Raw genomic sequence first — 20,979 nt, forward strand, 5'->3', positions numbered from 1 at the left:
TGGGTAGCAGTGGAGGTAGGCAGAAGCCAGTCAGACTCTGAAAATATTTTATTTAAATTGAGGCAAGAGGACTTGCTGACAGAGTGAATGCTGGGTGTGATGAAAGAGGACTGAAAATTACGTTTTCACCTATGTCCTGTCTGCTAAGCCACCCTTCTACTGAGATTTTGTCTACTGTGGTTTTCGATGGATTGAGAATTGACCGTTTCATTCTGCCACATGTGGGTTCTTAGGGACCCTGGTGCCAGCAGTGTTGTTGCAGTGCTGGAGGTGAACGCCCAGACCGAGGGGTTTAAGAGTGGGACAGGAGGAAAGAAACTAGAGACAGCCTATATAGACAACTGTTACAGAGAGTTTTCTGCAAAAGGGGAGTTGGGAAAGGTGGTGGGCAAGCGAGATCATTATTTAAGAGGTAGAATGGCAGCAAATGTGCTAATGGAAACGGCGGAGAGAACGCAAACATGAATGGCCTGAAGAGGAACAGGAGTAAGCTGGGGAGGGCAGCTAGGGACTTGCCGCCCAGTCCTTCCCAGGCGGGAGGTTGAAAAGGAGGATGGAGGAGGTGGTGTCAGAGTTTGAAATGAGCAAGTGTCTTTTTATTTATTAAACAGCCAACACATCTCTATTGAATTTCTGTGTGTTGGGATATACAGTGATGAACAAGTCTAGCAATAATTATATGATTGATGGATATTCTAAGTTCAGATGGTAATGAGATAGGGAGGAGGTCCAAATGTGGACAAATTATGGACCATCCCTGTGTAGTGTCTCTCTGGAGATCTTGTGTGTGCATAATTTTGTTACAAATACTTATTTTACTTCAATGCACAGTATATAAATACACAAAATGTACTTCTACATATGATATAGAAAGCATTTTCTGATTGCTCTATTTACTTGGTTTGTTTGTTTAACACAAATCCTTTGGTTTGTTAGACCCTCTTGTGTCTTTTTTGTGGCACTGACATTCCTCGAGTGTTGGCAGCTGGTCAGAGGCTAATACTGGAACTTTTGTTAGAAGACTAGTTTTGCGAGGTGGCGGCCCTCAACTGTTGCGGCTTTGGTAGGGGAGGTCCTTGGTTTATTGCTGCAGATCTGCAGCTCCTTCTTTTCCCCCCATCAGCCTCTTGTGTGAGATGAGTTCCAATGCATCGTTGGAGTGTGCCCACTTGTTCATTAACCTTTCTTTGTGCCATTCCTACTCCATCTCTGGATTTGAGGAAAGGGGCCGGGAAGGTGAGAATCCATGCTCACTCTGCTGCTCCTTTGAAATGTGTTTTCATAGAGGGATAAGGCTTTCTCTAACTTTGGAACATTTATTGATTGTGCACAAGTAACTCTGAACCGCTAACAGCCTCTGCTTCTCCTGCTGGGCGTTCTCTGTCACGTTTCAGGAGGAGGAGATACTGGATCTGTACAACGAAGTCGCGCCCGTGGAGCCCTTCCTCTTCTACCACTCAAAAGATGGCAGGACCTCCACCTTCGAGTCTGTGGCCTTCCCTGGCTGGTTCATCGCCTCCTCTGAGATCCGCCATCCCCTCTTCCTCACTTCAGACCTGGGGGGAAAGAACAATGTTAACTTCAATTTAAGTATCAATGCTTGACCTCAGCCTGGAGGGGGCAGCTTGGTCAGAGGTCTTTGTTAAATTTCCTAGTTCCCAGCATGCTTTCATTTATATTCTCTCTGTGTCATTTCACATCAGTGCTGAGAGGTGGGCAGGACCTTGTTATCATCACACTTTGTGAATGACTTCAGGGCAGCCGAGGCATAGAATGTGAGCTCAGACACGGGGCGAGGGGTCACGTAAAGTTCTCCTCTCAAGCTGAAGTTGTCCATCCCACAGCCATCTGTACGAGGGTGTCTGGACCCCAAGACAGTGCCTTCTCTGTGGGTGGATACAGAGAAGCGTCAGAGCTCATGATCTGGTGACTAGTGTGGAACTGATTCGTTTTGTTTTCTTTCCTATTTAGATTACATTTTCCATATGCTTTGTATGTTGCCAGTATATTTCACGTTGTATAATGTATCCTTTTAAGGGTTAAGGAACGTTTAAAGGTAAATAATTCTTAACAATAGTTAAACTATTTTTTTCCTAATTCTAATATGTAAACATAAAGCCAAATATAAACTTCATGTGTTTACATAACAGAAAAGCTAAAACTAAGCTGTAAAATGAAGTAGAAAAACGTAGTAAACTGAAATTAGCGAGAGTAATTGAATGAGGATAGCTCACTGGGGTTTCACCGGGGAAAGAAGGACCCCTATCAGTGGTGAAAGTCCAGGGTGGAGATAATGCATGTAAAAGAACACTACTATATGACTACTTTCTGTACAGTCTCACAGCCTTGATTTCTTTGCCTCTTCTAGACTTTTCCTTTTAGGCATCCACAAGATCTCTTTAAAAATAGCAGTAAAGGTGATGACAGAGCCTAAGGCAGGGCAAACTACAAGCTAGCACACTGCCCCCACTCCCCCAGGTGGCATATGTGGGATATTCCTCAGGCACTGCTGGCTGCCCAGGGACAAAGGAGAGGAAATAAACAAGTAGCTAACTGATAGAGATCACAGTCATGCAGGACCAGAGTCTCCCTCAGTTCACAAATATCTTAGTAAATTTCAAGAAAAAGTCAATCTTATCAAATAGCCTAATCTCCAGAAACCTGTAGAATCAGTTTGCTGGAGCCCCAACATCACCCTTCCATAGTGATATAGGGAACAAAGGCAAGAAGGAAATGGCAGGTAAAATTAAGTGCCTGCGGCCCGTATAACCCGTATAACCTGCGGCCCATTGACAAATGCTTGAGGCAAATACAGAGTACCAAGTTTCTCCAGGAACCCCCTACCGTCCTAATGTTAATGCCTTACTAGAGGAAAACCAACCTTAGCTTGATAATAGCAAGGCCTCAGGTATCTTAGGAGTCCTCTTTAGCATATCAAAGTCCCTCTGGAGGCCTTCCTTTTGTCTTTACCTCCCCCCGAGCCATAGTGTATAACCAGTCATTGTTCACAACCACAGTGCAGCTCTTCCTGCCCGCAGGTCCTGTCCGCCTGCTTTAATATCACCTTTTTGCACCAAAGATGTCATCAAGAATTCTTTCTTGGCCTTCAGCTCCAAACCCAACGAACCCCACCATCACCCCAAAACTTCATCAAAGGTGCCTTTTCTTGGAACAGAGAGCCTAGCTTTCCCACCGGTCATGCTTCAGATGATGTGTTCTGATGAAATTAAATCACTGTGGGTATAATTGTAGAAAGATGTAGCTACATCTGGTTCTGTATATAACAGATTTCTTATTTTGACTCTGATACTACAGACACAGAAAGTTCTGTTTGCTTAAATACAATTTCCAAAATAGCGCCAGTCACTTACTTTTTTTTTTTTTTCTCTTCCTACTTTTGGACAATCAGACCACATACTCTACTAAGCAGGCCAGTAAGCAATCAGTAAGCCCCGATTTAATGCAACATCTCTTGATTCTTTGAAGTTTTCTTCCTCAATTAAATATAGTTTTAGCATTGCAGTTTTATTAAAAAACAGCATTAAAATGGGCACTGAGATAATTAGTTCTGGGATATTAAATAGGAGAATTGGTTATTGAATATTTACTACTATACTCACTGCTCATAAATGGTGATAGCTTCTTATATCTGACCATTTACATTGTTACACTGTCAGTTGTTACATCTGCCAGTTGGGATCCAATAACACATTTGCTTGTGACGTGATTATGGTCTGAGTGTTACAGCACCTCCATCCTCCTACAGGCTGTGTGGTGATTCCATTGTCCCATCTCTTTACCACGAAAACTGCATACAGGTGCTGTGACACTTTGGATTCTCACTTAGCACAGATTTGAGCTCAAACAAAAGCTCAAATATGAGTCCTGGTGTCATGTAACTGGTTATCCTGATGGTACAGAAGAGGTTCTGATAACATATTTAGAGTGTAATCAAAATGAAAACATAGTAATCTCTAGCTTGTGGAGCCTGGAGAGCAGACCTCCAGAGACCCTCCGCTTATCCATCACGTTTGTGAAAGACCACAGCATATGAAATCATAGAAAGGACCCTATGAGTAACAACGTCCTCATTTTCAGGTGAACACCTGTTTTTCACACATCTGAATATCCAATGCTCTTGCATTTGGGTGGGTTCCGTGAGCTCCAGGCCAACACTCACTGAAGGATTTGGTTCTTTTGCATCTTTGGTATGAAGGGCTTGATGCCCTGTGTTGGGGGAGGTCATTGAGAGGATGTGACCACCAGCTGACCCATGAGCTGGACCCTGGCAGCTGGAGGCTCCTCACCCCCTCTCCTGTCCTTGCAATGTGTGCTCTGGGTGCCTTCCTGGCTCCCAGAAGGTGCCCCAAGGACATAGCCTTGAGGCAGTGTAGTGATGTGATGTTGAGACATCTGGACGGTACCTGTGGCTGAACCCAGTTAAAGCTTCTATATAAATTTTTAATATTCTAGTGGGTGGGTATGGAAATGTACTCATCTTACAGCTGCCCCCAAACAAGCATCATATATAAATTCCCTTGCTTATTAAACTTGCCACCTACAGATCTGGGGTGAATTATTTCTTTCTTTGGTCTCAATCCTGACCTACCCATATGAGGACTGGTTTCAGATTACACGGGGAAGCTCCTGAGAAGGTGTAATCTAAGAGATTACACTGAGAGAGGGGGATTTTGGATTCCAGGAAGGAATTTAGAACCTTGCCACCAAAATCACAATTGCAGTGAAAACAGTTGAGTGGGATGTTTTTCTGCTGAGCTGCTTTGGGTCTTGTATCTTCCGGCACCAGGATGGCTGAAGGGCAAAGACCACTTCCTGAAGCTGGACTTGAAGATACTCTCCCTGAACTCACAAACAACTGGGCACAGGGACTAAAGATGCTGTCTCCGGGACACTGAGAACAGTGGCTGTAATTAATAATCCTCATGTCAATAAAACATTGCTTTTTATTTCTCAGCCTTTAAAGAGTTGTTTAAAAGAAGATTCTTACCAAAGCAATACATGTCTATGATTGAAAGCAATATCCTGCCCCAATCATATTTCCATGAGGCAACTGCTAAGTCTTTTTCAGCTCTTTTTCCTCCATGTGTCTAGGTATATGTTTTACTCCTATTTCTTGAATTACCAACTTTAGACATTATCTTTTCTTTTTTTTAAAAAGTTTTTATTTAATTATGAGAGAGAGAGAGTGAGCACAAGTGGGAGAAGAGCAGAGAGAGAGAGGGAGACACAGAATCTGAAGCAGGCTCCAGGCTCTGAGCTCTCAGCACAGAGCCTGCTGCAGGGTTTGAACCCGCGAACTAAGAGATCATGACCTGAGCCAAAATCGGATGCTCAACTGACTGAGCCACCCAGGTGCCTGAGACATTATCTTTTTTACCAGGCAGATGGTATTTGCATCCCTACTATACAAAAATCATGTACTCTTTATCTATTTGCTAAAGTTAATAGAAGTAGTAAGTCAAACAAAATATATTTATAGAGAGTTAGATAAACTTTGGGTGGTCCTGTTAGACAATGCTCTGGTATGACATTGGAAAGGCACACAATAATCCTTTCGCCTTTTTCAGAATTTGGATAACTTCTCTGAATGATATCATTTTCCTTCAGCCTTTTCTTTTTAGGGGTAAGGAATGCGGGGGGAGGTACATGGGGTGGAAGTGACTTGCAGTGACCATTAGTAGTAGGTTTGGGAATGTGATCCTCTTGATTTCAATTTCCATCTCCTGGTGTTGGGGTGTTAGGAAGCACTGTTTGAGAAATTAGCAACAATTACCCAAAGCAAGACAGCAGAATAAAGTATGATCCCCCTTGTTCCCATCATTGGGGCTGTCTAGCAGGGTGTCAGCAGATGACCCACCCAGGGTGGAACATTCCTGGCCACCTAAGCATTGTTATGTAATGGTGTAAGTGCTGAAATATATTGTGTATCTATATTTCTCAAACTTGAAGTAATATCAGAATCATCTGGGGTCTGAACTACAAGCTCAGGTGTTTGGGCTCACTCTGGACCCAGTAAACTAAAACCTATTCCCTGCATAATTCCTACTTAGTAGGTTTAGAGCAGGGCTGAAGAATCAATATTTTACTAATGACCTTAGGGAATAGAATGCACTCCCACTGTTCACATGCCCACAGGGCAGCTGAAGACAAAGCCTGGCTAAGGTCAACTAGCAGAGTGATTTTATTTGCTTGGGTAGCCAGTGACTCTTCTGTGGTTGATGCCTTCTGGTGGACATTAACAAAAAATACAAACATCTTCGCATTTTGTGCGCATTCCCATATGTCCATCCACGTCTTTACTCCATATCTCCTTATCTTTTAGTCTTCTGATCAGTGAGCGGGCATTGACCACTGCCCAAGAATCTATATGTATTGTCCTTTTGGGACATTGTTTTTTTGTTTCGTTTTTTTGGGACATTTTGTATTTTGTTTTGTTGTCTACTTGTGTGTTCTTGCAGTTCACTGAATTTCTTTAAGAGGGTTATTCAGGGGCGCCTGGGTGGCGCAGTCGGTTAAGTGTCCGACTTCAGCCAGGTCACGATCTCGCGGTCCGTGAGTTCGAGCCCCGCGTCGGGCTCTGGGCTGATGGCTCGGAGCCTGGAGCCTGTTTCCGATTCTGTGTCTCCCTCTCTCTCTGCCCCTCCCCCGTTCATGCTCTGTCTCTCTCTGTCCCAAAAATAAATAAAAAACGTTGAAAAAAAAAAAAAAAAGAGGGTTATTCAGAGTTCTTTGTCAGACCATTTTTCTCCATTTCTTTAGGGTCAGTCATTGGAACTATATTAACTTTCTTTGGCGATATCATGTTTCCTTGATTATTTGTGATCCTTGTGGCCTTTATTGGTATCTGTGCATTTAAGGAAGTAGGCACTTCTTTCAGTCTTGGCAGGCTGGCTTTGGAAGGGAAAGCCCTATACCAGGCAGCTTGTCCAAAGATTCTGCGTGGGCTTGTTCTGAAGTCCTCAGACAGGCAGGTCTGGTGCCTGGATCAGCAGGTGGGCAGACCTGGTGCTTGGGTCCATAGGGGCCGGTCTGGTGTCTGGGTTCACTGGGACAGGCCCAGTGCCTGTCTGTGGTGGTGGGCCTGGGACCCGGGTCTATGTGGATGGGCCTGGTGTCTGGGTCCACAGGAGCTGGCCTGGAAGCTGAGACATGGAGGCCACCCTAGCAGTTGGGCAAGCCTGAGCCTGGGGCCATGGGAGTCAGCCTGTAGCCTGTAGCTGCAGGGGCCATGAAGGACCACTCGAATCCACGGGGGCTGGCTTCGAGGCTAGGGCCCAGGGAAATGTCTGGAGACTGGAGCTCTAGGATCCAACCTGGTGCTGGGGTGGGCTGGGAGCCTGCATCCATGGGAGCCCATGTAGAGCGTAGGTTTATGGAGGGGGGAGCCTGTCTAAAGCCTGAGGCAATGGGGCTGGCCTGGTGCTAGGGTGAACAGGTGGCCTGGATCCACAGGAGACTGCCTGGACCTTGGCCAATGGTAACAGCGTGGCACAGGGGCAGGCCAGGACCCTCCTTCCATGGGAACTTATTTGGGGTCTAGGTCTGTGAAGGCTGGCCTGGGTGCTGGGGCAGGCTGGTAGCCTGGGTCCATGAGAGTGAGCCTGATACTAGAGAGGGCCAGGAGTCTGGATTTGCAGGAAGTTGCCTGGAGCCTGGGTTTGTGGGGGGTCTTCCCAGTGCTGGAGTGGACTGGTAGCCTGGGTTTGTTGGAGCCCACCAGAAATCTGGGGCATGGTAACTGGCCTGGTGCCAGAGTAGGCCAAGAGCCTCAGGCCACAGAAGTCAGTCTGGTGCTGGTGTGGGCTGGTGGTGGAGTCTGCTGTGAAGTCAGTTCCTTACTTCACTCTTCTCCTGTGAACTGGATGTCTCTCTCCATGCTGGGATACTCTGGCTTGGGGGATGGGTGATGGGAGTAATATGAAATTATATTTCCTACCCTTTTTTCAATGTATCTTTTCTTATTTCTATGCTCCACCCAGGTGCTGTCATCCCTCACCTGAAATTCTTAACTCTTGTGAAGGTATTTTTGTGTATGGATAATTGTTCAAATTGATGTTTCTGGGAGGCAAAGAGTGCTAGAAATTCCTATACCCTCAGCTTGCTTTACTCTCTAATTCTCTCCTCTGCTGTGTGTTGTCTGTTGCCAAATACAAATTTTGGTTTATTTTAATTTTATTTGTTGTATTATATTGTTCTAGAGATGCTGTTTAATGCTTCCAAATCTGCCACTTTTCATAGTTTGCTATTCTAGGAAAACATCCATGTTTGTCATTTGCTTCTTAAATATGGTTAGGATAGTTGTTTTAAGCTCTGTGTATAATAATTATAAAACCAGATGTCTGTGTATGTTCCTACTATCTTGCTTTGTCTATTTTTTTGGTTCTTGTTCTTGTGATCTTGTTTACTTATATGCCTGGTGATCTTCAACTCTTTGTGGCTTGTTGCCTTTGTAAAATTATTTAAGTGGCTCTGCCCTCCTCTAGATGGGTTTTCTCTTTTTGTTTCTGGTGGAAAGCATTTGGCCTACATTAAACCAAATGCAGTTTGAGAGTTCCTGGCTCAATCAAACTGTGAGTACTCAAAGGGAAAATCCTCATGGCCACAGCCTTCCAGGAATTACTTCTTTTCTTTATATCTTTCCTTCACCCACTTTGTTCAGTGCCAAGACCATCTACTTCATGGGTTCCAGAGATTGGGTGAATCTAGATCTGGTTTGCTTGCCTAGTCCTAGGCAGCCCCTGAGTCCTGATCTCTCTCTCTCTCTCTCTCTCTCTCTCTCGCTGGTGTGACTAGAGTATGGCATGGGTGCATGCTATAGCAGCACAGAACATATCGTGGCTTTAAGGCTCCTTTATTTCAGATCCTGATTCTATATGTCTGGGATAAAGCCTGAGATTCTGCATTTCTGACAAGCTGCCAGATGATGCCAATGCTGCTGGTCCACAGATCATACTTTGAACATCAGGGATGTATAGAACAAGGACTCTTTCATTTAATAACTTGGCAATATGTGAACAATAGTCAAATTGAGTGATGGGAATTGTGCTATATAAATTAGGAGAGATTTATGGAACCGAGGGGACTATGTTAGACCATGACCTGACTAGTGAAGGATAGATATGGATGGACAAGGGAATGAAATCCTAATTCAGATCCAGTTCGGGCTACTTGAAGAGAGAAGAAAGGCTATATCTCTAGATTTTATTCATATGGAGTTCTTTTTTTTACAGGGAAAGAGGTTTCCTTCACATATTTTGACCCAGTGGCCCTTCTCAGGATCACCCACCACCTCGGTGGTAAAGGATGCACCTCCATTCTAGGGAGACATAAGTTGAGGTCTTGTATTATCTGGTATCACCAAAGCCCCCATCACCTCAACTAATGGCACTGTGGACTAAGTGCCTAGGCTACACGGAGCTCCATGTATTTATAGGATGAAATAATGAATCTGAAAGGCTCCACATCTTATTAGCTGTGGTCCTGAATGAATTTGCATTAGTATATGCAACATCCATATCAATGTGTCCTGAATGTTTGCTTCTTTGTACCTTATGGCAGGACATTGAGATCCTCTCCTCAAGATATCCAAGTGGGTCCAGTCCTATATAAGGAACATGGGGGTGATGTCATGGGCTCTGGACTTTCTTCTTTGAGCATGGAAATCAACTCATGCTAATGGATACCTGGGGAAACTCCTCTTCATAGCCGCAGATTGATTTTGAATCCTAGTTTTGACTCAGACATACCTACTGCACATTTGAGTATGAGTGCTTCATGATTCCACACTCTTGAGGGAATGGCTATGGAGCTACTCAGGACAAGATCATAACGACCTTTATATCCCACTGTGCAGTGAGAATCCCTTGGAAGACTATATAGTGTGAACTTGAGAGTGTCTTTATGTGTTAGGTAGGCTGATAAGGTAGCACAAATGTCAAGAGCTAGGATGATCTACTGGTAGTCAAAGCAAAAAGGCTGGTAGAGACAAATAGGCTGATCTGGGGTCTAGTGACAGAGATAGGAGACTCAATAGGCCAGTTGCTACAGGAAGGTGTCATGTACTGGGGACTTTGCATACTCTTCTTTAACCAATACAATAATCCAGCAAGGTACAATGCATTCATATAACAGTCATCTTGGGATCAGAGATGTGAAAGGATTGTGCCAAGGACACAAGTCCAAAAGTTGCAAAACCTAATTATGAACATACATCTTTTGAATACGAGTCTCTGGCTCTTGAATACTAAACTACTGTCTTAGTCTGTTTTCTCCCTGAGAAACCCTAGCATTGTTTCAGAAGCTGGGGAGGCTAAGATATTAACCCACCAGTCCCTTCCCCCATTGGCTGAGGTTGCTATTGAAATAAATACCCTTGAGTTGTGAAGCAGACAGGTGCTAGAAACTGCCACAGTGATGGTGAACTCAGTTGGGCTGAAGGGATTGGGGCAGGGTATCTACAACATTGTCTAAGCTTTCCTTCAGGGAAAACCTAACGTGTGTTCCTAATGTGTGTTTGCTAGATTAGAGCACTGGAGCATCTGGGAGGCATACTCCCTGCCCCACTAATCTAGGTCAGTGACCTATAGTCCATGATGGGCAGGGTGCCCAGGAGCTGGCCTTGCCCAGGGGAGGCTCCCTTGAGTGGAGAAGCAGCATGCATACAGGCTCTGAAAAGCTAGAGAAGCATACACTGGGGTGTTTTTACCTGGTCTGAGATTGGTAGAGAATATGGTGATTGTGAACCAGGAGTGGTTGCAAACTACACAGGTCTTAGGGGACCCATTCCTTCCTTAGTCTACTTCCTACCTTGAACCTAATGGGGGCTTCCACTCCTAGGAATAACATTCCAGTGTGTCATTTTGTGGCAAAAGAATCCAGTCATCAGCCCTGGGGCAGTCCCATAATGTTTCTTCCCTCAAATTCAGTGTTGATGACTATATTTCCTGGTTGTTGCTCTTAAGAGCTTACTTAGCATGCCCTACTTTTTCAGGGTGAATGGGCAAGTCACAGTCATACTTGGTTGACATTTACATAAAGACTCACTGAATCTCTGCACCAGGAACCAGAAAATATTCAGCGTCAGGCAGTCCCAACCCAAGTGAGGTAGAACCTCCTTCCTTCCCTGTGTGTATAAAAAGCTTGGCACCTGTTGGATTCAGTCAGAGCACCTAAGTCTGGAAGAAGCCATAGTCCATAATAACAGATTACAGGTGTAGTCTGAAGCCATGAAACCTGCTGATCTTTGATCTTCTCTTGCTTCTGGGGAGTCCTAGACAGCTTTCCAGAGCCCTTGGATGCAGCTAGAACCTTTACTTTGGATCCAGGGTAAAAGCATCTCTTGGACAAAGGTAATTTGAGCTCAGAAGCCATGTGTCTAAGCTTTCCTTTGGGGAAGACCTAATGTGCATCTACTAGCTCAGAGTACTGGAGCATCTGGTAGGTAGATTCCCCTCCCTGCTAATCTAGGGCAGTGATCATGATGGACTTCTTTCACTGCTGTCCTTGGGGAGACTTGGGGGACCTTGGTGGAAGGCACAGGATACTGGAGGAGCTAGGGCTACTTCCAAGAGTACAGGTGATGATTTGCTTACTTCCTGTCCATGGATAACTATTGAATCAGGCACTGAGGATCCTGAGGCAGGGAGGGATATGAACAACTGGCTCTCACTGTGGGGGAGCTTGTGGCCTTCTTAGGGAACTGTGCTGGTGCCCTAACCAGAAGCCCAGGGACAGATGACTCCTGACAATCAAAATGCCTAATGGAACTTGTGGATGTCCGTGTGCAAGATCCTTAGGGATGCCTCTTTGGATGAAGAATGGGGGAAGATGGGGGTCAGAGAGGCCGATTTTCTGACAGTTATTTAGTAGCCAGGATAAGTGACTTGAAGACAGGATAAGTGGTGACTCACTAGATATGTGGGAGGCTAGAATGGAGATAGATGCACACTCTCCTCTCCCTTCCTTTAAATCCAGAGACTTGGTGCACTGAACAGTGCCTGAGGTGGTGCTCTGGAACCTCCTAACAATCACAGGCGTGATGGATGGAGGGCATCCCAAGGCCACTGTAGTCTGAAGAACCAGGACTACCAGTCATGATAGAGATGGGAGTTTCCATTTGGGGTTTTCTGGCCTTGGAAAACCCCCTCCTTAGTCTCAGATGTGCATCTGGGACAGGAGCTTGGAGGCAGCTTTCTTAGAATTTTTACACAAAATTCTGGGGTTGGGAAGGGGAGAGAACTGGATGACATGTTTTCTTCTTCCCTTTTCCACAAGACCTGCTGCTGACAACCTCCTCTCCATCATCTGATTTACCTTGTCTTCTTCACAGGAAGCTCTGAAGCCAACATGGCCACCCCCCAAGGTGAGTGGTGAATCACAAACCAGCTTGGAAATATCTCCATCCTGCCTCACCAAAGATAATACAGTACAAGGGCCCCTATCATTTACTTAGCTACAGATGCATTTGCTCTTGCTAATATACTCAGATCATAAAACGTGCATTTGAAAATCTCAGAGCATTTAGATCTTTTCTTATTATGTATATTTGGAATTTATTTACTTTGTTAAACAGCATAAAGAAAAAAACAAGAAATGATGACAAACTTAAATATTTTTGGCTTTGTTACTACCCAGAGAGTATAAATTAGAAACAGACAAGTCACTGATATCCCTAGAAAAAAGACAAACCTTGAAAATCTCTTGGGGAGTATAAATGCAGGTAGATTCTTATAGATGCTTTGATCCACAAACCAGCTCCTGGCTTATTTCCCCTCCCTTTCTCCTTATAGCCACTCTTTCTCCGAGCAGTGAGCCTACCCCTAAGGATTCAGAAGTCATTATGACCAGGATGCAGCTAGAGTCCTGAAGTTTATAATAACCTTATATGTGTTTTGTGCTTTTCTGTCTTCTGGCAGCGGTAGACTATTCCAGAATCTTTGGTGTTCATGATTCTCTACAGATGGTGTGGGTCCTGAATGGAAATTCTTTAATAACAACTCCTTTTAACAACAATGTCAGTCCTGGTGAGTGACAATCAAAGCCACTTTTTCTTCTTAAAGGGGCACCAGTTCCACTGGAGATGGGGCTGAGCTTGCATGAGCTTACATGACTTCGGCCTGTCCTGCTTCTGGGACCAATGTCCACAGGAAGGGCAAGCAAGGACAAGATGGTTCCCTTCCACAGAGGAAACCCTGCACCTAGAAATGAGGGGATGAGGGGTTGGCAGCCCTTCTTACCAAGAGAAAATGTCTTCAGATAAGGAGGGACTGTCCACTCAAACAGTATTTGATCTTCTTATTGGAGTTTTTCTCCTTTAAATTTCAACCATTACTACCTATGTCCTCAGAATCAAACTTGATCATCTTTCCACTATATACTTTCCTAATTCGGTGTCCTCTCTTCTAATATTGGGGATATTCCTTCCTCCCATCAAAAGTCAATCTATCTCAGCTTCTTTCCCTCTTCTAGGACTTCAATGTTTGATTTAATTCTTCTCTTCCCTGTATATTCCACCTTTGTCTTTCTACTGGATCCTTTCCATCACTGGTATATGTGCTCTAATATAATATTGCTAAGTTTAATAGAAATTCCACCTTCTCTTGATCCCCACATTCCATTCCTACTTCCAGTCTTTTTTTCCCATATGCTAGTCTCAATACAGTTCTATGTACCAGTCATAGCCAAACTTCATGGAAGAGCTGGCTACCTAACTTGTCTCTACTTCACCTTCTGCTCATGTTTGCATCAAACAACATGACTTCCGAACTGTTCTCTCAAGTTCCTCTTCCCAAGGTCACCAGATACACTCTCTGTCCTCACATTATTTGGTTCCTCAGCTGCAGTCAGCATAATTGGTAATTCTTTCTTTCTTGAACACCCTCCATCTTCTCCTTCTGTAGGAACATTCCCTTGTGGTTCACTGGCTTCTCTTTGGCATTCTCCTTTCTGACTCGACTTTTTCTGTACAATCTACAAATACTGGAGGGCCTCAGATCTCAGTCTGCAATCATTATGCAACCCCACTGAAGGGATTGGGAGCTGGTCTCTTGGATTTATGGATCCAATGCCTCTATCACTCTGGCATTTATGCTTCCCACCAGAAGACCCTCTGAAAAATTCACCCATGTCCTCTTGATATCCTCTCAGACATCTCTAACTTCATCTGTCCCAAGCAGAACTATGGATCTGACCTCTCAAAACTGCTGATCAGCCCAGTCTTCCCTATCTCCATTAGTGGCACTACCATTACCTGTTTCCTCCAGCGAGAAATGCAAGAGACATCCGTGATTCAATCTCTGTCCAGTCCAACAGCAAAGACTGATGAGTCTGTGTGCAAAATATGACTTATTTCTAAGATAATATCATGTCTCACCTGGACCACTGCCATTGTCTCCTCACTGCCCTCCTTCCCACCTCATTTGTGTAGCCTCTCATCCACTCTCTACAAAGCATTAAGAGTGACCCTTTGGACTATGTTAATTGAACAATGTCTTTCCTATGTGTTTGTGTTTTAGGGGTGGGAAGTGGGGGCTAGTGGGGACACCTCAGGGACACCAGTCTTCTTTCAGAGCTACACAGGAGCTTTACCCATCCTTTCTCCATAACACTCTCCCTCCAGACCCCCTCCATCATCCTATTCCCATGTCTTCATATACTAGTTTCCTCTTAACTTTCAGATCTTGGTTTGCATTTTACCTCTACAGAGAGGTCTTTCTTGACTCTTCTATGTAAATTTGGTCTCCTACTGTCTCAGGCTTTGGTTCTTCTCTCAAAGCAGATCTTGCAATTTATTGTGGTTTTGTCATTTCTCTGCTTACATCTCATCTTCCATAGGGGGAATGACAATGTCTCTCTTATCCTCATCTAAATCTCTGTGTGCTCACATGCATCCTTGTCCCGAGTCGGCATTCAATAAAGAATGTTGACTGGAGAATTCTCAGCCCGCTGCCCAGAAGGATAGAAGCAGAACACCTAGGCTCCTGGGCTAAATTAGTTGGGAATTAAATTTAGCTGATAGTAACATGAAACACACATAACTGGGACTTAACTAAGAAGTTTACTTTAAAAAAAAAAGTTTATTTCTTTCTCATGAAAAAGAAGCCTGAGCAGGCAGGCTGAGGTTGGTATGGTGGCACTGTGATGCTCCCATGGTCCAAGGATTCTAGCTTTCTGCTTTACCAAGTTCAAGTTCTCCTCAACCATCATCCACATATTTGAGGCAGGCAGTAAGAAGACACAACGTGTAAGAAAGGAGCTTCTCCCAGATGAGTCAACTCCTTTTAAAGAACATTCTTAGAAGCCCCACACAACACTTCCATGTTTATCTAGTGGGCTACAAGTTCAGCATATGATAAAATTTAGCTGCAAATGTGGTGGGGAATTTTATTTTTATTTTGGGGATGCAGTGTGCCCTGGTAATATCTGGGGTTCTGATATTAAGTAAGTGAAAGAAATGGGCTTCAGATAATGATGTAGGGTCTCAGCTACATGATGAATAGGAAGAGGCTTCTGGGGGAGTCCTGGCTGCTCAGTGTCCCCCTCACTGGGAGGAGGAATGTCAGGTTAGAAGGACTGTCCTTTCTGCTCCCTGGAGCCTGATACCTGTTTCCATTTTTCCTTGTGTTTCCAGTCAGTCTTGATTTAATGACATGTATGGACAAAGAATTCCATGATGCAGGAAAAGGCAATCCAGTTTACTTGGGAATCAAGAACAACCGTCTTTGTCTTTTCTGTGGAGAAGTTCAGGGCCAGCCAACTTTACAGCTTAAGGTGAGTGGTTGTACAGCTAATGAGAGAAGCACTGTGAGATGTACTTTTTATTTCATTTAACATATCACTGAAGAAAAAATAACATTTTTTCAATCCTGGATTGTTCAATTCTTGGCTGTCCCCCAAGTCAATAAATGCTGCTTTTGGCGTGGGTGTAACACTCATTTTAATGTGAAAACATTCTCCAAAAACCAGAGAATACACCCACGAGAATGCTTCAGAAAGGCCAAAGAATGGTGGTTTCTCCATTCTCAGTTTTCTTTAACTACCTCCCAGAAATCCCCCATGATGCTGGGCTGCTCGCACTTAAACAAAGGCCACTCTATGACAGAGGAGACAAGGGGGAGATTGTTAGTCTGGATTTTGTGGATTATATGCCTATGGTTCCTATCCTGAAGGTAGCATTTATAGTTATGAAGCAAATCTTTTTGGTTATGATGAAAGCTTTAATATCTAAACCCACTCAGAGGCTGGGAATCTTGTGAGACGCCCACACCTGTGGGTGGGTGCCCACCAAGAGCACCCACAAAAGAGACTTAAACCTCTCTCTATTCTCGGGGAAGACAGTGCTGTCTCAGAGAATCAGAAGCACCTTGTATCATGGGATCCTGGGGTAGAGCCAAGCTATTAGGAGCCAGTGGGTTGCCTCTTCTGACACCTTGTGTCCTTTCATCTGGTTGTGTCCCTGGCCCCTGGCCCTCCCTTTGGGGAAAGTGGTCACTCTTAAGGGCTATGTTAGTTTAGACCCCTTCTCTCAGTAATCCTCTCTAATAAACCTTTTTCCTAATCCTAGGAGAAAAATATCATGGATGTACACAACAAGAAGAAAGCACAGAAGCCTTTTCTCTTTTTCCATAATAAGGAGGGCTCCACCTCCACTTTTCAGTCCGTCACCTACCCTGACTGGTTCATAGCGACTTCCAAAATAGCAGGACAGCCTGTCATTCTCACCAAAGAGAGGGGCAAAAATTACATCACTAACTTCTATCTAGAGCCTCAGGACTAAATTCAGCCTGGGCTGTGGGTAACTGATTCCAGGAAAGAGGATCAAGGAATCAGAGAATCTTCCATTCGGAGACATAGTAGGTCATCTTCATAGACCAACATGCACTGATGCCCATCCATAGCCCCCCCTCATTCTCGTCACCCAAAACTACCTTTTCCTCTAGACGGCCATTTGTGCACCATGTTTCCTCATATGAACATCACCCCAGTATGAAACCTGAATCACTTTTTATTCTTTCCTGATCTTGTCCCACTATCCACTTAGTTGCCAAGTCCAGTTAAGTCAACATCCCAGATGCTTCTTACGCACACCCCTCTCTATTCCTATTCCTTCTGACAACCTATGGCCTAGAGATGTGAGCTCCAAGCATTTTTGTTCATACAACCCTATCAATAAAAGAGTATTATTTGTTAATTCTCTGCATGTATTATGATATGTATTCCCAAAGATGAATCTAAAGTTTCTATTTAAGTAATCTTTACACCCCATGTGGGACTTGAACTCATGACCCTGAGATCAAAAGTCACGTATTCTTCAAACTGAGCCAGCCAGGCCCCCCACCAAAGAGGAATCTAAGGATAAATGTGAAATACAAATGAATGGGAAGCTGTGAGCTGTGTATTTATGATGTAGCCACTTTTCTGTGTGTACGTATGTATGCTTCCATTAAAAGTTTGCTTTTAAAAAGAAAACAGATAAAGGTGAAATAAAAAATTTAAATGTCTTGATCATCATAACAGATTCATAATATCATTAGTTAATAATTTGACATGTAATACATACTTTGATTAAGAGTAATTATTTACCGTAGTGAATTTAAATCAACCGGTATTTCAAAGATTCACTTAAGGGTGCCTGGGTGGCTCAGTTAAGTGTCTGACTCTTGGTTTTGGTCATGATCTCACAGTTCATGAGTTCTAGCCCTGTGTCGGGCTATGCTCTAGCAGTGCAGAGCCTGCTTGGGATTCTGTCTCCCTCTCTCTCTGCGTCTCCCCCGCTTGCTCTCTGTCTTTCTCTCAAAGACAAACAAACAAACAAACAAAACCAAAAAACAAACTGCCCATGGTTCTGAGCTAATCCTTGAATCCCCTCTTACATCCTGGTGGCATGCCTCGTACTCCAGTCATTGCTGTGCAACCAGCTCGGAGAAGGTATAAATAACCTGACAGCATGTTATCTCAGCTACACCAAGCATCTGTCTCTCTCTGCTTGGAGGCTCCTAGGACACCCTGGGGAAAGACTTGTAGGAGCCCACTTGGCACTCACACATGTACACGCTCGGAAGTAAGAGGGAGCAGCCTCATGAGGAACCCTTGACCGTCGTGGGGACGGGGTGGGAGTAGATGGGAACATGCTACTCGCTGTGACCATTCAAGTGTACAAATCTGAGATGCATTCTACCTGCACAGTACCTCGGAGGGTCCCAGTAGGATTGAATCATTGTCAACCATGGCAGTGCTGAGCTCAAGAACATAGCCTTGCATTGGCTTGCCTCATTTCCCTGCTTCAGTTTCTTCAGGCCCCAATCCTGTTCCCTGGGGTCACTTCTCATTATCGGAATGCAAGCCCTTGTCTCAGGTGCTTCTTTCTGGTGTAAACCCAGGGTAAGGCAGATTTGGTCAAGGCGAGCTTCTTTCGTTTACCAGCTACTCCCAACGCATTGGATTTCTTCCCTCCATGCCTCTGCGCGTGCTTTTGCAAACATCGCAAACACTGTCATCTCTGTGTATCTTATCCGCCCCTTATGTCTTCCTAACATCCTACATCTGTCTAAAGTGTTCAGAAGCCACTCCTCATCCTTCCAACGAAATACAACATCTTCTCTTTTCTGAGGTCTATAGCACTTTACCTTATCCTGGGACATTTCTTTTGTTAGACTCATGCTGGAGTTTTTTTTCCTTGTCTTGGCCTCTTTGCTCTCTTTTCAACCAAATTCTAGGTACATTAGAAGGCAGAGATTGTATCTTTGATAACCCTATACTCCTTGGCTGCCAGATCTTGCCCCCTACATGGCAGTTGTTGAAACAAATGAATTCTCACTGCATGTACTAGCATCTTCCATTGATACTCAAGTGTGTCAGAGTGGAGTTTGCTCGATCAAGGCAGAGACAGCCCTAACTGCAATAAGGGCACAAGGAACATGAAAGCTCCTCAGAGAAGGTGGGGAAGGACAGCACAGAAAGGCTGACGAGGAGCCTCCCTGTCTCAACTTTTCCTCCTCCTGTGCCAGTCTGACCTTGGGGGACTGCAATGATGTCAGGATATCCTCTCAGGAGAGGGTGGATATAGAAACAAAGCACAGCCCAGAGCTTCCCAGAGAGCCTCCAGCCAATGCCCATTGGCATCTTCTTCTTGGATTTTGTCCAAACCCTCACCAACGTACATTCATGCACTCATAAACCATTTGGGGGCACAGGAAAAGGACACCAGGGGAATCCAGTGTTTTGGTTTTTTTCTCTGACAAGGTCAGGATGCAGCACCAGATGACCCCAAGGATGACTATGAGAGACTTGTGGCAGCAATGAAATGGACATATAGTAAGCAAGTTTTCTGAGAAGGGTAATGCGAGTAACGTGAGTTCTGTAGGTAGCTGAATGTGTAGGAAGAATAGTAGATAGTGATGAAACAAAAACAATGTAACCCTAGGCTGTGCTTGTAAATATTAGCTTCTCAGAAATCCCAAGAGCACTGGACATGAGCAGGGGGTAGATGGCCAGCCCGCCTACACTCTTCTCTCTGAAAGAGGAGGTGAGGAAGTGGTGGTGGTGAAGGAGGAGGAGGGGGAGGAGGAGGAGGAGGAACCATAGAAGGAGCCAAGAGGTATTCTCAGATATTTTACTGGCTCTCTTAGTTCCAGGGAGGTTTTAGTCTATTTGGGCTACTGTAACAAAATTCCATAGACTAGGAGGCTTAACAAACATGATGTCTCGCAGCTCTGGAGGCTGGAAGTCTGATATGAGGGTGCCAGCACAGTCAGGTGAGGGCCCTTGGCAGGTTGCAGACTTCTCATTGTGTCCTCACATGGTAGAAGGGGAGAGGAAGGTCTCCTAGGCCTCTCTTAAATGGCTATTGGTCTCATTCATGAGGGCGCTGCCCTCATGATCTAATCACCTCCCAAATGCCCCACCTCTTAATCTGATCACACTGGGCATTAGGATTACACCATAGGAATTTTGAAGGACTCAGACATGCCTATTCCCACACCCATCTTCTCCTTCTCAGTTACTCAAGACAGAAACCTAGGAGCCATCCTTGATTCCTCCTTTCCTTGGAACCCTACCTCTAATTCTTGAAGTCTGTCTCCAAAGAAGGCTACCTTCAAAAGACATCTCCAGTACACCCATCTCTCTTCAACTTCTCTGCCACTCACCACTCCATACCAAGTAGCAGCGATAGCTCACTGGTGTTATAAATCAGACTCCTGACTCGTGAGTTCCGTCTGCTCCTCCCTCTGCCCATTCAGTCTGGTCTCCACAAGCTGGACAGGGTTATCTCCATAAATGGAAATCTAAGCTATGTAGTTTCAATGTTTACCCCTTCAATGCTTCCATTTGCACTTATAAGGAAATGCAAATTCCCTACCATATTTTCAGGGTTGCCTGGATGGCCTGACCCCCATGTCCAACCCCTCTTCCAGGTAATTCTCTTTCCATCTCTATTCTCAGTCATGCCAATCTTTCAGTTCCTTGAACCTGCCAAATTCTTTACAGCCTCAGGACCTTTGCATATGATGTGCTCATGCACATCCCTATACCTGTATCGTTTTACTCTGATTCTCTGCCTTTCTGGCTCCTTCAAGTCACTTCTTTATATGTCACCTTCTCAGAGAAGCCTTCCTTGACCACCATGTCTGAAGTAAGCCCCTTCTTCTACCTCCTGAATTTTCTATCTCTCGTTTTTGACTGTTTATCCTTCACACAATTTCTTTATCTCTACTTCCTCCTTACGTACATTACAGTCCTTGATTGCAGGGAAGTAACGTTTGTCTAGTTTACCACTATATCCCCAGTCCCTAGCACAGTGTTTGTGTTTAATAAATATATGTTGAATAAATACATTGCTAATAAATTAATTAGTGAATGAATGATTGAGGACCTGCCTTCCTTCCCAGGCAGCCTGCCCTCCTTCGTGAGATTGGCCTCATTTAGAATAAAACCTACCTTCCTGTTCCTACGTCATGGAAC

General features: G+C 44.4%; 2 protein-coding genes across 16 annotated transcripts in view; both read left to right on the forward strand.

Annotated features, from left to right (window-relative positions):
• IL36G (interleukin 36 gamma) overlaps nt 1–2,220 on the forward strand; it is a 172,844-nt gene extending 170,624 nt beyond the window's left edge. For all 10 annotated transcript variants that reach the window (XM_078444705.2, XM_078444702.2, XM_078444703.2 and 7 more), the window contains one exon: nt 1,395–2,220. In XM_078444705.2, coding sequence (XP_078300831.1) covers nt 1,395–1,604 — 210 coding nt within the window. In that variant the 3' untranslated portion in view covers nt 1,605–2,220. The remainder of the gene's footprint in view (nt 1–1,394) is intronic.
• IL36B (interleukin 36 beta) overlaps nt 1–20,979 on the forward strand; it is a 31,599-nt gene that overhangs the window by 1,622 nt on the left and 8,998 nt on the right. Inside the window, exons 1-5 of one of the 6 annotated variants that reach the window (XM_078444711.1) lie at nt 6,736–11,369; nt 12,295–12,382; nt 12,936–13,043; nt 15,650–15,789; nt 16,583–17,203. In XM_078444711.1, the coding sequence (XP_078300837.1) occupies nt 12,367–12,382; nt 12,936–13,043; nt 15,650–15,789; nt 16,583–16,795 (477 nt within the window). In that variant the 5' untranslated portion in view covers nt 6,736–11,369; nt 12,295–12,366 and the 3' untranslated portion in view covers nt 16,796–17,203. Of the gene's footprint in view, nt 1–6,735; nt 12,383–12,935; nt 13,044–15,649; nt 15,790–16,582; nt 17,204–20,979 lie in introns of those variants that run through there. The other 5 variants (XM_078444714.1, XM_078444712.1, XM_078444713.1 and 2 more) reach the window with 5 other exon arrangements.

This window comes from Panthera onca, chromosome A3, assembly GCF_046562875.1.
Source record: "Panthera onca isolate mPanOnc1 chromosome A3, mPanOnc1 haplotype 2, whole genome shotgun sequence".
NCBI classification, from domain to species: Eukaryota; Metazoa; Chordata; class Mammalia; order Carnivora; family Felidae; genus Panthera; species Panthera onca.